General features: G+C 41.2%; 1 protein-coding gene across 3 annotated transcripts in view; it reads left to right on the plus strand.

Moving 5' to 3' along the window:
- The window catches only part of map3k1 (mitogen-activated protein kinase kinase kinase 1, E3 ubiquitin protein ligase), a 125594-nt gene that overhangs the window by 58454 nt on the left and 51111 nt on the right, over positions 1 to 16029 (plus strand). For 2 of the 3 annotated variants that reach the window (XM_069924417.1, XM_069924416.1), the window contains exons 2-3: positions 6901 to 7051; positions 12230 to 12448. In XM_069924417.1, coding sequence (XP_069780518.1) covers positions 6944 to 7051; positions 12230 to 12448 — 327 coding nt within the window. In that variant the 5' untranslated portion in view covers positions 6901 to 6943. Of the gene's footprint in view, positions 1 to 6900; positions 7052 to 11048; positions 11178 to 12229; positions 12449 to 16029 lie in introns of those variants that run through there. The other variant, XM_069924418.1, reaches the window with a different exon arrangement.

Raw genomic sequence — 16029 nt, forward strand, 5'->3', positions numbered from 1 at the left:
TAAAGGTATATTAAGAGCAAAAGGATAGTAAGGGACAAAATTGGTCCCCTTGAAGATCAGAGTGGTCGGCTTTGTATGGAGCCAAGAGTTTTTTTTTCTCCATCAGTATTCACTCAGGAAATGGGAACAGATTCGTAGGAAGAAAGTAAAATGAGCATTGAGGTCATGGAGCTCTGCAGATTAAATAGGAGGAAATGCATGTTGGCTTAATGCAAATAATGGTGCATAAATCCCAGGGCCTGTCAAGATATTCCCTCAGGCCTTGAGGGAGGCTAGTGCAGAAATTGCAGGGGTTCTGGCAGCATATTTAAAATGTTATTAACCATGGATGTGGTGCCAGAGGATTAGAGGATAACTCACATTTTTTCTGTTGCTTTAAAAAAAGGCTCCAAAAGAAACCCTGGAAATTATAGGCTGGTGAGCTTGATATCCGTAGTAGGTAAATAATTGGAAAGTGTTTCTAAGAAATTGGATGTATTATTTGAATAGCGAGAAACTGATTAGGGATGGTCAACATGGCTTTGAGTGTGGTAGGTAGTGTTTAACCAATCTTTACAGTTTTTCAAGTAGATTACTAGGAAAGATGACTGTGGTGCACTGTTAGACAGAACCAGACACACACAAGATAAAGACTGTACAACAGGCTTTAATCAACAAAAACTTCCACAGAGCCAGGCTGGCTGATGCTGCAGTAACTATGAGAGAGACTTCAGAGGCCGGCGCAGGCTTATATCCCAGAGGGGTGATTGACACCTGACCGGGTGGGGCTTGATCCATTCAGGTCGACTGATTGACAGCCGGCCAACGTGTTGTCCTGTTCCCCCTTACACTCCTGCAGGTACAGAGGTTGCCCCCTGCACAATGACAAAAGAAAGGCTGTGGATATTATCTGCATGGGGTTTGGTAAGGCCTTTGACAAGGTCCCACATGGGAGGTTAGTCAGATGCTCAGTGTTCATGATGAAGTAGTGAACTGGATTCGACGACGGCTGGACGGGAGAAGCTAGAGAATAGTGGTGGATGATTGCTTCTCAGACTCTAAGCCTATGACTAGAGGTGTTCCTCAGGGATCGGTACTAAGACCATTATTTTTTTGACATCTATATCAATGATCTGGATGATGATGTGGTAAAATGGATCAGCAAGTTTGCAGATGACACTAAAGGCTTTGTCATATTGGCAACCTGCTAAATTGGTATGTGAACGACCTGTTTTGCAATACCGGTAGGGTTGTTCGCACTGAACCAAGAAAAACATTATCAATCCCGTATCGCGGAGCTAAGGAGAGCCCAACCTCTAGTGGTGACGTTTTGCATACTCACACCTCAATCCAGCCCCTCACTCTCTGGGTTGGCGGGGGGGAGCGAGGAAGAGCTGGGAGCATGTTATGACTCTCCTCTTCAGAACTAACCCTATCCCCCCCCGACGACCGCCTATAGCCTCCCCCTCTAATAAAGCGCACGCACTTTCCTTTGGTGCTCTTCTTTATGTGAGAGAACAGGAAAGGGGTTAGACCTTTGGTCTAGTGGGACCAACTGAAAGGGCGCGCAATTTAAACTGCTCTGTTTTTTTGCCCTGTATGTAAGTGAATGGCGTAAGAGAAACATCTGCTTCGTTATGGAAGCCGCACCCTCTTAAGTCTTTCAATGATTCAATTTTGATCTCTTGAATGACTCTCTGTTGTATATGAACTTGCATTTTACACTAAAATCCTCATTATCCAGCATTCAATCAACCAGAAATTCAAGTAACCAGCAAAAAAAAAAAAGGAAATAAATAAATTAAAAACTCAAATGAATAAGACTGGACAGATGGACCTCGTGGGGGAGTGCTGAGACTTCATTGGATAAGTGCAGGTTTGCCCTGCTGCATGGGCAATGCATTCAATAAATGCACTTTCTTTCGCTGTCACCATTTGGCTGGAGAACGTTCGGGTTGTTAGCCGAGGGCCTGACGAGGTCATCAAGGTGAAGAGCTGGTTGATGCCATTTGGCGCAGGGACAATAGTGTCTCACTATCCCTGCCTTGTAAGAGTCTAGAGCAATGCTGTAACAGCGTCAGCATCCGGGGTTCAAATTTAGATTTTGTAAGTTGTGGGAATTGCATAATTAAAATGAACTTTACATCATTAAAGACTACAATATTGATTTTTTTTCAAATTGCTTTACATTTTGCACTGTCTATTAAATGGTGCATTCTCAATACAGGTGCATTAGTTCTGCATTGGAAGAATTGAAAGGTGAGCATTTACACACACAAGGTTTAAATTAGCTTGTAAAAAACAATTAAGTAATAAATTACAAAAACTCAAAGTTTAAGATCCCAAAACTCCAATTTTCAATCTGAAAGGATGAGCCCCCAAAAATGTTATGGGCCCCCAAAACACAGCAGCAATAGATATTCACCAAGACAAATGATTACTTAAACAAAAGTTGCTTTTAATTATCTTTAAACGTGAAAACAGGACCAAACTCTAACTTATCTATTATTACTTAACTAACCTAACTTAACCCCCTTTTTAATTTAAGCACACGTGTATGTAAAGAAAAGTTCTTTGATTCACAGTCCAATCTCACTTCTCGCTCCTCCAAGTTCACTGGTTGCAGGCAATTCTTATTCTGTGCACGGAATTTGACAGTTATGAAGTTCACCAGGCTTTGGTGCTTGAAAGATAAATGGTCACTCCTCAGGAAGGTTCTTGTCAGTTTTCAGAGAGATACTTGTTGTTCTCTGGACACCCACAAATAATTCCTTGTAACCAGCCACTTCAGTGTCTTGTTGAAGAAACCTGCCCCATCAGAGTTCTCCAGTTGATAACCTCTTTCTTTCAGGTCAGCACAGAGTTCCTTTTTGTTTCTCTTATTTCAAGCCAGTCCTCTCCTCTTGTATGAATAGTGCTTTGACCAGTAGTCACAACCTATCTTCCAAATGGGGGTTTCCACAAGTTTGCCTGCTTGTCCTGTTGCAGTCCCAGTTGCTGCTACTGACTGTCAAACTGCAGAACTGATCTCTCTCTCTCTCTCTCTCTCTCTCTCTCTCTCTCTCTCTCTCTCTCTCTCTCTCTCTCCCTCCCCCCCCCCTCTCTCTCTCCCTCTCTGAGTTCATTTGTTGTCTTGTCAACAATCCATTAGTGATGTCTCTTGGGCACTCTCCAAACCTTTTGCAAAGGCTCTTGGCGCTGTCCTGTCTAGCATGAGCAGAGCTCCATATTTTAAATAAGATCTGTTTCTATATACAATACAATACAAATACAACATAATCTGTCACAATTTACACACACATTACATACGCGTGCGGTTAGAATTAGAAGGGGGTTAAGTTAGATTAGTTAAGTTAATGGTAATAAGTTAAAGTGTGATTCTGTTTTCATGTTTAAAGAATGTCTATTGTTGCTGGGTTTATGGGTCCTGGCTCGTAACACAAGTTAAGACATTTTGTTCAATCTCTGATCCCTGACTTTCCAAGAATCCCTGATGCAAACATGCTTGAACTTTCTCATAAAGGTTTAATATCTCTTATTTACAATAATTTGCTTGATTTTAAGAATAGCCTCATTAGTTAAAATCAAGAACAATTGGGATCAAGATTTGAATCTTTCATTTTCAGATGCAGTGTGGGACTCTATTTATAATCTGATTAATAGGATCTCCTTTTGTGCACAACACTGTTGGTTGCAATTTAAAGTGGTCCAAAGAGTACATACATCTAAAGTTACATTGCTTTGCTTTTATTCAGATATAAATCCTCTAGGTGACAAATGTAAAATTAGTGATGCTTCTTTGGTCCACATGTTCTAGAATTGCCTTAGTTTAGAAAAAATTGGGAAATATATCTTTCAAACATTATTGGTGATTCTCAAGTTCAAATTAGAACCTTGCCCTTTAATTGCTCTATTCAGATCATTTCAAGAAGATGATATTTTACTGACTCCAACTCAAAACAGAATTTTATATTTTACTTCACTGATGGTCAGAGATGCAATTTCGATTAAATGGAAAGACAATACTCCACCTACATATGGTCAAGTGATATGTCTTGTTAAGTTTAGAAAAAAATTAGATATGCCATTTAAAAAGTCAAACATTAACGTTGAAAATACATGAGAACTATTTATGGACTATTATCATAACCTGTGCTGTCCATTTCCATGTTGTTATTTGATTCCTATGTGTCAGCTTTTAACCTTAATTAGTGGAAGGGGTTTTGAATTATAAGGAGTTTTTAAATTTTTTATTTTGTCTTTTGAATTGTACATTACAATATGGACAATTGGACAGTACAGTTTTAAAATGTAAACATCAAGAAAATATTTATTAAAAAAAAAAGAGAATTTAGAGGTGCTGATACCTTCTGACCAAAGGGAGCAGTGAGAAGAGATTGTGGCCAAGGTGATGTTTCTGCCTTTTTGAGGCAATGCTGCAAAATAGATGTCTCCAATGGATAGGGATACGAACCTGTGATGGGCCTGTTTGTTTGCTACTTTCTGCAACCTTCATTATTCATTGGTCACCTGGGATGTTCACAGAAAGAGCCATCACCAACCTGAACTCTTTTGAGATCAATTTCACTAAACACCACTATTTTTCACCCTCTCCCAAAATCAACTTCAAAAAAACTATTTCACTTGGACATTTTGGCCCTATGATCTACTTTTGCATGAAATAGACAATGACTTATCTAACTGCAGCTTCAAATCTGCATTCCTATGTACTTGTGCTAATCTTTCACCCATTCCTTATCAAGAAATTGCCAAAAAAATTTTTGTTTCCACTATCTTTTTTTTGAGGATAAGTTCCAAAGACTTAAAACCTTAATAGTTTTTTTAGACTAATTTCCAATTCTTGCACATCCTCTCAACCTCCATTGGGTGGGATCTTGAAAATAAGAACTTCCAGATTAAAGGACGGTTTGTTCCTGGTGCTATCTGATTCCCCTGTTTTTGCTGTTCCTATGTACTTTACTTTAACAGAATAACCTGCACCTTTGTTATATTAATGCACTAATTGCTGTCTGGGTTGACTTACCTGGATACCAGGCAAAAGTTTTTTCAATGTCTTGTGTGACAATAAATTATATTTTATTCCATTCAGTTTGTGCTTCACCTTAAATTGTTTTCAGGAACATAGCTCTTTCATAAATTGAGGGAATACCTGTAGCACTGAGTTCAAAATATTGAAACTTTTTGTAAAGATTGCCTTCTTTCCTGTTAATATTAAATACAAATTACTTGCTTGAGATGAGCACCAAAGAAATTATATTGAATTTGAGTCTGAAGAGCCACTTAATGGTAAAGATAACTCGCAGGGCATAGTAGAAAACAGTAATAAGGCAAATAGTAGAAAATCCTGACTGGTCATCCAATCAGAAAATGGGATGAGGGTGAGCCAAATGGCATTAATTCTCCCTTTCACTCCCTCGTTTTCTTGTTGCATCAACTTAGTGGGCCAAATAGCACCCAAACTGGCTCTTGGAGCAATTCCATCAACCCTTCCCCATCATTTCCTTGTAACGTTTTCTTCTCATTCTCCTACCACCTGTCGAGGCAAGCAATAATTTACAATGGTCTATTGTGCCAGCAATTCATGTGTCTTGGGAAAAGGGAGGAAACTGAGTTTCTGAGAGAAACTTGCAGTCATGGGGAGGTCATGTGTACTCTTCATAGATTGTACTGGAAGTCAGAATTGAACCTGGGTTTCTTGAACTGTGAGACCACATCCTATGTTGAACCACTGTGGCTAACTGGCTCTCTTGCTCTCCCATCTCCCATTCCTATTAATTTGTTATTGTTGACTTTAAACAACTCCAGCTTCACTTGATGTCTTTAGGCAACAATCCCCTTGCTCTTTTTCTTCCCCCGACCCTCCCCACCCCAGTTGCTCATAACAGTTGCATTGCTGCTTTTCTTTAATCCCCTGCAGCAGAAGAGAATAATTTTTAAAGAAAGAAAGTCAGCTCAGCAGAAATTGTGCCCCAAGTGCAGGATTATTAATAGTATGTATATTTTCATTAGAAAATCCAGCATTTTGTTTTATTTTGCTGGCTGACAGTGGGGAACAACTGGGGCAATAACAAACATTGCACAATTTCTTTTGTGACACTGCCATAGAATGAACCTTGTAGATGCCCTTCCTTTTGTCATAAAATGTTCCTAACTTTGTTCTGAGCAGTAATTCTGCTAAAGTAGTTGCAAACAGACTCCCACTGAGGAAGGTTTTCGGTAACGTTGAATTTTTGACATAAACTAGCGGTTATTCCCCAGTGTCTATGCCAGGATTGTTTTTTTTATTACTGGTGAGACCTTCAGCAGTATGCTCAATAGGCTTAATTTTGTTTAAATGTACTACCCTAAACTGCTTATCTATAAACTATGTTTTGCTCTGTTAGGTTATTTGTGCTTGCACATCAGCTATCAGCCATAATGTGTTCCTGCTCTTTCTGAGGGCCTCTAGTGATAGAAGCAAGGTTGCAACATAAAGTTCCCAGCATTATTTTGCAAATCGAAATATAAATGTGTTTAAGATATTTGGAGACCAAACTTTTTAAATCACTGGACAGCATGCCAATTACAATTATGTGACCTCATAACTAGTTTGGAGTTGTTGAACAAATTTTTCTTATGTTATAATATCCTTGTTGAAATTGGTTTTTCAGATACTTGTGTGTGCAAGTATTCTTGGTGATCTTGTCTTTGGGCAATTACATACCTTATTTGCAACTAATCGGTGCTAACAAGTTCAGAGTGAAGCAGCTTGTGCTGCCCAACCCTTGTATACTTTTAAGGGGGGGGGGTGTTGTACAAGACACTGCAGTTGTTTGAAGAGTAATAGATAAACATTAGTGCTGTATTTGCAAACAGAAAATTGGCTTTATTTAATTATTTTCCATAATCTGTTTTCCGCAGTCGTGACATTGAAAACAAGGAGACACTCAAGGGGTTAACAAAGATGGATGACCGCCCAGAAGAGCGCACAATTAGGGAAAAGCTCAAGGTGACGTGCATGCCAGCCTGGAAACATGAATGGCTAGAAAGAAGGAATCGGCGAGGACCTGTAGTAAGTACAGTAATATCTTGTAAAATGATTTTTATGGCAATTAAAAAGTTTAGGCAGAATTCACTGTCATCTTGGAGGGGCGGGGGAGCAGTCCCTGCATTATTGTTTGAAAAAAAAATACAAAAATGATCACATCTGATTTTAATATTTTTTAAAAAAAGGAAGGGAGATGAGACTTAACTAATCTCAAGGGTCAGGTCCTTTTGGCCTGAAGGGATACCCTAGCAAATGAAGAAACTGCTGGGGAATTTTTGCATCCTCACTAGTGACAGGAGAGGTCCCAGTGGCTAATGGTGTATCTTGTTCAAGGGAAGAAAAAAAAGATAATCTATGAAATGATAGGCCACTAAACCAGTGGTATGGAAGCTATGGGAAAGGATTCTTGGGATGATTTCCTCACTAGTGACAGGAGAGGTCCCAGTGGCTAATGGTGTATCTTGTTCAAGGGAAGAAAAAAAAAAGATAATCTATGAAATGATAGGCCACTAAACCAGTGGTATGGAAGCTATGGGAAAGGATTCTTGGGATGATTTTATGCACATCTAGAAAGTCATGGCTAAATTGGAGACAATCCATGTGACTGTCAAGTGTAGATCATGTCTCACCAATTTTATTGAGTTTTCTTTTTGAGGGTAGGGTGTTGGATATTGTCATTGTAGACTTTAAGGCATTTGACAAGGTTACTCATGGTAGGATGATTCTGAAGGAATCCTTGGTGAATTAATTGGCTGGCACAGAAAAGACATAGGTTCATGATGGAGGTCCATGACCAGTATCAGTCCTTGAGTGCGGTTAGTAAACCTGTTTGTGATGTACATAAATGACCTGGAGGGAAAAGTAGGTGGATGGGTTAGTAAGTTTGTAGATGATGCAAATGGTGCAGCCGAGATAGGTAAACTGGTTGACCGTTTTGAGTTTTGTGTGCCCGATGGAGATGTGGGGGGGCTGGTAGTCATGGTGGGGAGCTGGCTGATGGAGGACCTCAGTTTTCTTCAGGCTGACTTCCAGGCCAAACATTTTGGCAGTTTCCGCAAAGCAGGACGTCAAGCGCTGAAGAGCTGGCTCTGAATGGGCAACTAAAGCGGCATCATCTGCAAAGAGTAATTCACGGACAAGTTTCTCTTGTGTCTTGGTGTGAGCTTGCAGGCGCCTTTGGAAGACTACACAAAAGAGTCTGGAAAAACAACCAACTGAAAAACCTCACAAAGATAAGCGTATACAGAGCCGTTGTCATACCCACACTCCTGTTCGGCTCCGAATCATGGGTCATCTACCGGCACCACTTACGGCTCCTAGAACGCTTCCACCAGCGTTGTCTCCGCTCCATCCTCAACATCCATTGGAGCGCTTACACCACTAACGTCGTAGTACTCGAGATGGCAGAGGTCGACAGCATCGAGTCCACGCTGCTGAAAATCCAGCTGCGCTGGATGGGTCACGTCTCCAGAATGGAGGACCATCGCCTTCCCAAGATCCTGTTATATGGCGAGCTCTCCACTGGCCACCGTGACAGAGGTGCGCCAAAGAAAAGGTACAAGGACTGCCTAAAGAAATCTCTTGGTGCCTGCCACATTGACCACCGCCAGTGGGCTGATATCGCCTCAAACCGTGCATCTTGGCGCCTCACAGTTTGGCGGGCAGCAACCTCCTTTGAAGAAGACCGCAGAGCCCACATCACTGACAAAAGGCAAAGGAGGAAAAACCCAACACCCAACCCCAACCAACCAAATTTCCCCTGCAGCCGCTGCAACCATGTCTGCCTGTCCCGCATCGGACTTGTCAGCCACAAACGAGCCTGCAGCTGACGTGGACTTTTACCCCCTCCATAAATCTTCGTCCGCGAAGCCAAGCCAAAGAAGAAGATGATGCAAATATTGGTGGAGTTGTGGAAAATGTAGACGGTTATCAAAGAATACATCAGAAGATCAATTATAGATAAGGACAGAGAGATGTCAGTTGTTTAATATGAACAAACATGGACTGTTACACCTTTAGAGGTCAAATGTAATGGGGAAGTATGCAGTAGGGCTCTTAAATGTATTGATGTGTAGAGGGATCTGGGGGGGGGGGTCCAGGTCCATAGTACTTTGAAAGTAGTCGCACAAGTAGATAGGGTGGTAAAGAAGGCGCATGGTATGTCTAGCTTAATTGGCAGGGCTTTGAATAGAAAAGTGAGTCGTGTTGTAGCTATGTAAAATTTTGGTTGAATCACATTTGAAATGCTGTATTATTATGGTCACTCCATTACAGAAAGGATGTAGAGGCTTTGGAAAAGGTTTATCAGGATTTTATCCAATTTAAAGGGTATCAGTTATGGGGAGAGATTGGAAAATCTTAGTTGTTTTCTCTGGATCATGGGGGGAGGTGGCTAAGGGGCAACCTAATAAAGATGTACAAAATCTTGAAAGGATTGACAGTCAGAACTTTTGATCCAGGGCAGTGTAGCACACTGGAGGCCATGTGTTTAAGGCAAGAGGAAGGAAGTTTAAGGAGATGGGCGGCATAAAAATTTTGCACAGAGAGTGGTAGAAGTCTGGGATGGGCTGCCAGGAGTAGTGGTGGAATTAAATACGATAGAGGCTTCTAGAGATGGAACCATGCAGGATGCATATGACAATAAATTCATTATCAATGTACTTGTGCCTGAAATTCTGACATGCTGCTGCCAGACAGGTACTCAAAGAACTGTAATACAAGTCTGCAATACACAAGGTAGATAATAAATATTCACAGTAATCCTAATGCATAAATGTGACTTTCCGTAGTGCTCACAGTCCACGATGAGTGGAGGTCCAAGAGTCTGATAACCATTGGAAAGAAACTGTCTTGAATATAGAGGTGCTGGTTTTCTGAAGAAGTTGTGACCAGGGTGATGGGGTCATTTATGATATTGGCTGCTTCCTTGAGGTGGTGCCATGTATATAATGCAATGGATAGGAAATCAGAGCCTGTGATTTACCTGGCTAGATTTGCAACCCTCTGAAATCTTCTGCATTCCTGGTTGCTTGAATTCCCAAATCAAGCTGTCAGCATACTTTTTCCACTGTGCACCCAGAGGTTTGATAGTGTGATGACCTACCAAATCTCCTCTGATTTCTTGGAATGTAGAGGGGCTGATACGGTGTGCCTCAATGTGCCATATCCAAGAATGGTCTTCTGAAATACCAGCTCCCAGGAGCTTGAGGGTTCTGATTCCCTCCACCACCTTTCCTTGCTAAGATCAATAATAAGCCCCTTGCTCTTAATGTTAAGATTGTTTGGCACTACCCAACCCGATTCTTGATCCCTGACTCGCCATTTCCAGCTATTCGGACACAGCAGTTCTTTCGTTAGCAAACTTGGGAGATTGTTTTGGGGCTGAATTTGGCTGTGCAGTCAGATGTAGTGTAGGGAACTAAACTCATGGTCTTGGGGTGCTCCTATGTTGATGGTCAACAAGGAGGAGATGATGTTGCCAATCTGCACTGATCTGTAGTCTGCTGATGAGGAAGTAGATGATCCAGCTGTAGAGAAATGGACTGAGTCCCAGATCCTTTACCTTAGCCATGAGTCTTGTTGGTATGATGGTGTTCGATGACAAGCTGTAGCCAATGATCATGCATCAATGAATATTAAAGAGATGGAGCCGTTGTCATACCCACACTCCTGTTCGGCTCCGAATCATGGGTCATCTACCGGCACCACTTACGGCTCCTAGAACGCTTCCACCAGCGTTGTCTCCGCTCCATCATGTTCAAGCAGCAGATTCTTATTTTGAAACAGATGTGGGCCCAAGGAGCCTGTTCTGTGCTGTATTGTTCTATGGAAATGCTGATATTTCAGTTTCTGCTTTATTCCTGTGCAATATTCCTGTGAAACATTTACAAAAAAATATATATATATCGCCTTCCCAAGATCGTGTTATATGGCGAGCTCTCCACTGGCCACCGTGACAGAGGTGCACCAAAGAAAAGGTACAAGGACTGCCTAAAAAATCTCTTGGTGCCTGCCACATTGACCACCGCCAGTGGGCTGATACCGCCTCAAACCGAGCATCTTGCCGCCTCACAGTTCGGCGGGCATAAACCTCCTTTGAAGAAGACCGCAGAGCCCACCTCATTGACAAAAGGCAAAGGAGGAAAAAAATGTGTGTATATATATATATATAAATTGAAATCTTTATTCTCCAGAGAATGAGAATTCTTCTGGTTCATTATGTCACCTTTTGATAATGATTCCTATAACTTCAAATTTAAAAGTAAAGAAATCTAATCTTGAGCCCATATACTTAATATACTTAATTAAAATGGTTAGCCATTGGGAGGTTCCTTTTATTACAGCAGATGAAACTATCTCCCAGTCTGCATCAAGAAAGTAGAGGCAAAAGCGGGAGCATTGGATAACCCCAGCAGAGTCACAAGCAAATCATTTTAATTCTTAACACCAGTCCCACACTGACATATCAATTCATGGCATCATGCCCTGCCAAAATGGGGCGACCCGAAAATTGGGGGAACACCAATTAATATTCCATCTGAGCACTCTCCAATGAGATGGCATTAACATTTTCCTTTAAACCCTTCCCTTGAATCTCTTGCCCTATCCCACTGCCTCCATTCCTCCAGCTCTCCGTCGCCTTCCTTTATAGTTACTCCCTTCCCATATTACTTCAGTTTTTTTTTGCTTTACCCTCCCACCTACATCCACCTATGATCTCTTGCATGTAAGCCTGTGTTGTTTCAGGTGCCTACTGTTTTTTGGCTCTTGCATTAACAAAAGGCTCAGGGCCAAAACTATGGTTACCCTTCACTGCCTATAGATGCTGAATGATCTGCTGGCATTCTCCAGTACTTTTGTTTATCACATTAGGATTTCCCTGTTTAACTGCACAGTGCCCTCTACTGTTATTTCAGATACTATTCCCAGCTTTCATTTAAATCTGAACTTCAATCTTTCAGATGCTTTTTCTTTTTTGTATACTGTACATATTATCCTGTGTTTACATGGATGTAATTTTGAAAGATCATGCAGCTCTTGTAGATGTAAAATCTTATTGATATTAAATTTCATTTCAGTAATGACTGGTCAGAATCATTTTAAATTCATAGTCCATGATAATTGTGTTGTGCTTGATTTGCAAAATGATACAATTATTTTTTTAATGCAGTTCATTGGAAATGAATTAACTTTGTTTTGCAGGTGGTAAAACCAATTCCAGTGAAAACAGATGGGGCAGAATTTGGAAAACCAATATCTGACTGTCAAACAAACATAAATGTCTCTCCACAAATGCAACGGGGCAGGCGCAGTCCTTCTCCTGGTAGTTCATCCTCATCAGCCACATCATCATCCTCTTCAAAAAGTGCTGCAAAGTCGGAATCTCCTGGAGTAAGAAGAAAAAGAATATCGCCAATTCCTGTAAGTCCAAGAAGAAGTAAGAATTTCCCTCCCAACAATCTGGAGTCTTTAAATATACAGGAACCTAAAATTAAATTACTGCGAATTAAAGCACAAAACCAGGCACAGGTAGTCCCCGAGTTACAAATGTCCGACTTGTGGACAAAACGAACGAATTGCTTCCTCCCCCCCCCCCCCCCCCCCCATTCGCGCATGCACATAATGTTACCTCACAAATGCCCCTTCTTTAAATCATGATTTTTTTTAATGCTATGACTAAATGACGCTAAATAAGAACAGTTCCGACTTGCCTACAAACTTGACTTAAAGACGGGCTTGGGAACGGAACTCATTCGTAGTGGGGACTGCCTGTATAATGCCACTTAAATTAGCCTTTCAATTTGGAATCTCCACATTCATAATGCAGGAGTCAGCCATTTTGGGGCTGTGAGGCCAAAATCTATTGCCTATTCAACAATGAATACTTTTTAAAAATAACTTATTTTTCTAATAGCGTTTTAAGCTATTGTGCCAGCTGACAAGAATTTTTTTTATAAAACAAGTGATACTGGGTATATTAAAATTCATTGAGATATTTTGCAAGGTATGCAAGTCTGCTTGGTGGTTCGAACTGCCATTTTTCACAGATGATATTGTAAAATGAAGAGCTATTTCAAAATTGTGCTGATGATTGTGAAATGTTATATTTTACAGTGTCATAAATGTGAAAGTAAATGATTCCTGGCCTGTTGATTTTTTTTTTTCAGAACTGTTCAATCCATATTTGTTGCTCATGTTGCTAGTTGAATCTAAAATTGCACGAGTCACCAAAAATATGCAGCGTGGAATGAAACCATTCTGCTGACTGTCTTAATTAGTTCAGTGACTATTTTTAGTCCTTGTCATGTGGTTAAAATTGATTATTTCAGATTGGAAAATTCTCTCCCAATCTAATGTGTACAACATTTATGTAATTGATGTTTTTATTAAGATTTTCTAATGCAATTTGCATTTAAAAATGTAGAATTTAGAGAGTAACCTTAATCCTTTTGATGAAGAGACTTGCAAAGATTCAAACCTTGGAGAAGAAATTTAGTCTCCTTTTCTGCTTTAAATTGATAATCCATTATTTTTAAACATTGAACCCCAGTTATAGATTCCCCCCCCCCCCCCCCCCCAGGATATAGTCAACAACCAGAAAGACAGCACCTTCAGCTCAACAGGTCCATGTGTACCATCAGTAACCTGACAATTATAATCCCATTTATCAACCCTTGGTTGAACTTGAGTACTTGTACAAATACCCTCAACATTGAAGTATCTGCCACAATTAAATTTAAAGCCTTATCACAGTGCCCTCTACTGTTATTTCAAAACCAGTACTAGGTTTCATTTGATATTTGCAGACTTTTTTTTCCTTTTGATATACAAATTGATCTGTGTTTACAAGCATTTAATTATGAAAGGTCATGCGGCATGTTCTAGATTCCACCTAAGTGGGGGAAAAATACATTTCTCCGATCTCATCCAAACCTACAACTTCTCTTCAATTGATACAAGTGTACATGTTCTGGCATACTGAACAATTTTTAATCATTAAGCAAGAAACACATAACTAGTTATTTAATTGATTCTTTCATTGTAGCTCAGAGATTAACTAAGCTGCTAAAGACAAGTTGTGTGAGCTTGCAGGCGCCTCAGATTGAAGAGACTGCCATCCGTGCGGTACCGGATATAAACAGCGTCTTCATTGTTGAGTTCTTTCATGGCTTGTTTCAGCATCATGCTGAAGAAGATAGTAAAGAGGGTTGGTGCGAAAACGCAGCTTGCTTCACGCCATTGTCAATGGAGAAGGGTTCGGGGAGCTCTTTGCTGTATCTGACCCGACCTTGTTGGTTTTCGTGCAGTTGGATAACCATGATGAGGAACTTGGGGGGACATCCGAGGTGCTCTAGTATTTGCCAAAGCCCTTTCCTGCTCACGGTGTCGAAGGCTTTGGTGAGGTCAACATAGGTGATGTAGAGTCCTTTGTTTTGTACTCTGCACTTTTCTTGGAGCTGTCTGAGGGCAAAGACCTCAAGACACAAGAGCAACTTGTCCGTGAACTACTTTTTAGACGATGCCGCTTCAGATGCCCATTCAGAGCCAGCTCTCCAGCACATGACGTCCTGTTTTGCGGAAACTGCCAAAATGTTTGGCCTGAAAGTCAGCCTGAAGAAAACTGAGGTCCTCCATCAGCCAGCTCCCCCCCCACATCTCCATCGGGCACACTGTACTCAAAATGGTCAACCAGTTTACCTACCTCGGCTGCACCATTTCATCGGATGCAAGGATCGACAACGAGATAGACAACAGACTCACCAAGGCAAATAGCGCCTTTGGAAGACTACACAAAAGAGTCTGGAAAAACAACCACCTGAAGAAGCACACAAAGATCAGTGTGTACAGAGCCGTTGTCATACCCACGCTCCTGTTCGGCTCCGAATCATGGGTCCTCTACCGGCATCACCTACGGCTCTTAGAACGCTTCCATCAGCGCTGTCTCCGCTCCATCCTCAACATTCATTGGAGTGAGTTCATCACCAACATCGAAGTACTCGAGCTGGCAGAATCCACAAGCATCGAATCCACGCTGCTGAAAACCCAACTGCATTGGGTGGGTCACGTCTCCAGAATGGAGGAGCATCGCCTTCCCAAGATTGTGATATATGGCGAGCTCTCCACTGGCCACCGAGACAGAGGTGCACCAGAGAAGAGGTACAAGGACTGCTTAAAGAAATCTCTTGGTGCCTGCCACATTGACCACCGCCAGTGGGCTGATATCGCCTCCAACTGTGCATCTTGGCATCTCACAGTTCGGCGGGCAGTAACCTCCTTTGAAGAAGACCGCAGAGCCCACCTCACTGTCAAAAGACAAAGGAGGGAAAACCCAACACCCAATCCCAACCAACCAATTTTCCGCTGCAACCGTGCCCGCTTGTCCCGCATCGGACTTGTCAGTCACCCATGAGCCTGCAGCGGACGTGGACATACCCCTCCATAAATCTTCGTCCGCCAAGCCAAGCCAAAGACAAGTTGTCATTTTCTCATTTTGCTGAGCTATATATGTATGTTTCCAACTGTAATAATATTAACCAATTAATGTTACAAATCAATTTATGTAAAAGGAGGTCTGAAATTGCACCAATTCTTCTATATTATTTGATCAAGCTGCATTAAAATGTTTTTAGTATTCTGCTAGGGTCCACCATGGAGATGAAAGCTATAGTTGCTGGATTCTAAATTTAAAATGGAAATTTTTGGAAATATCGATGAGAAAAGCCTTTAGATACAAGAACAGGAATAGGCTATTCCGCCCATCGAATCTGCCCCACCATTTAATCATGAGCCGATTCATTTTCCCCACTCAGCCCCATTGCCCAGCCTTCTCACCATAATCTTTGATGCCCTGGCTAATCAAGAACCTGTTGGTTTCTACCTTAAATACAACTGCCTGTGGCAACAAATTCTGCAGATTTACCAACCTCTGGCTTGAGAAATTCCTCTGCATCTCTGTTCTAAATGGATGTCCTTTAATCTTGAAGTTGTGCCCCCTTGTTCTA

The sequence above is a fragment of the Narcine bancroftii genome, chromosome 3 (genome assembly GCF_036971445.1).
Source record: "Narcine bancroftii isolate sNarBan1 chromosome 3, sNarBan1.hap1, whole genome shotgun sequence".
NCBI lineage: Eukaryota > Metazoa > Chordata > Chondrichthyes > Torpediniformes > Narcinidae > Narcine > Narcine bancroftii.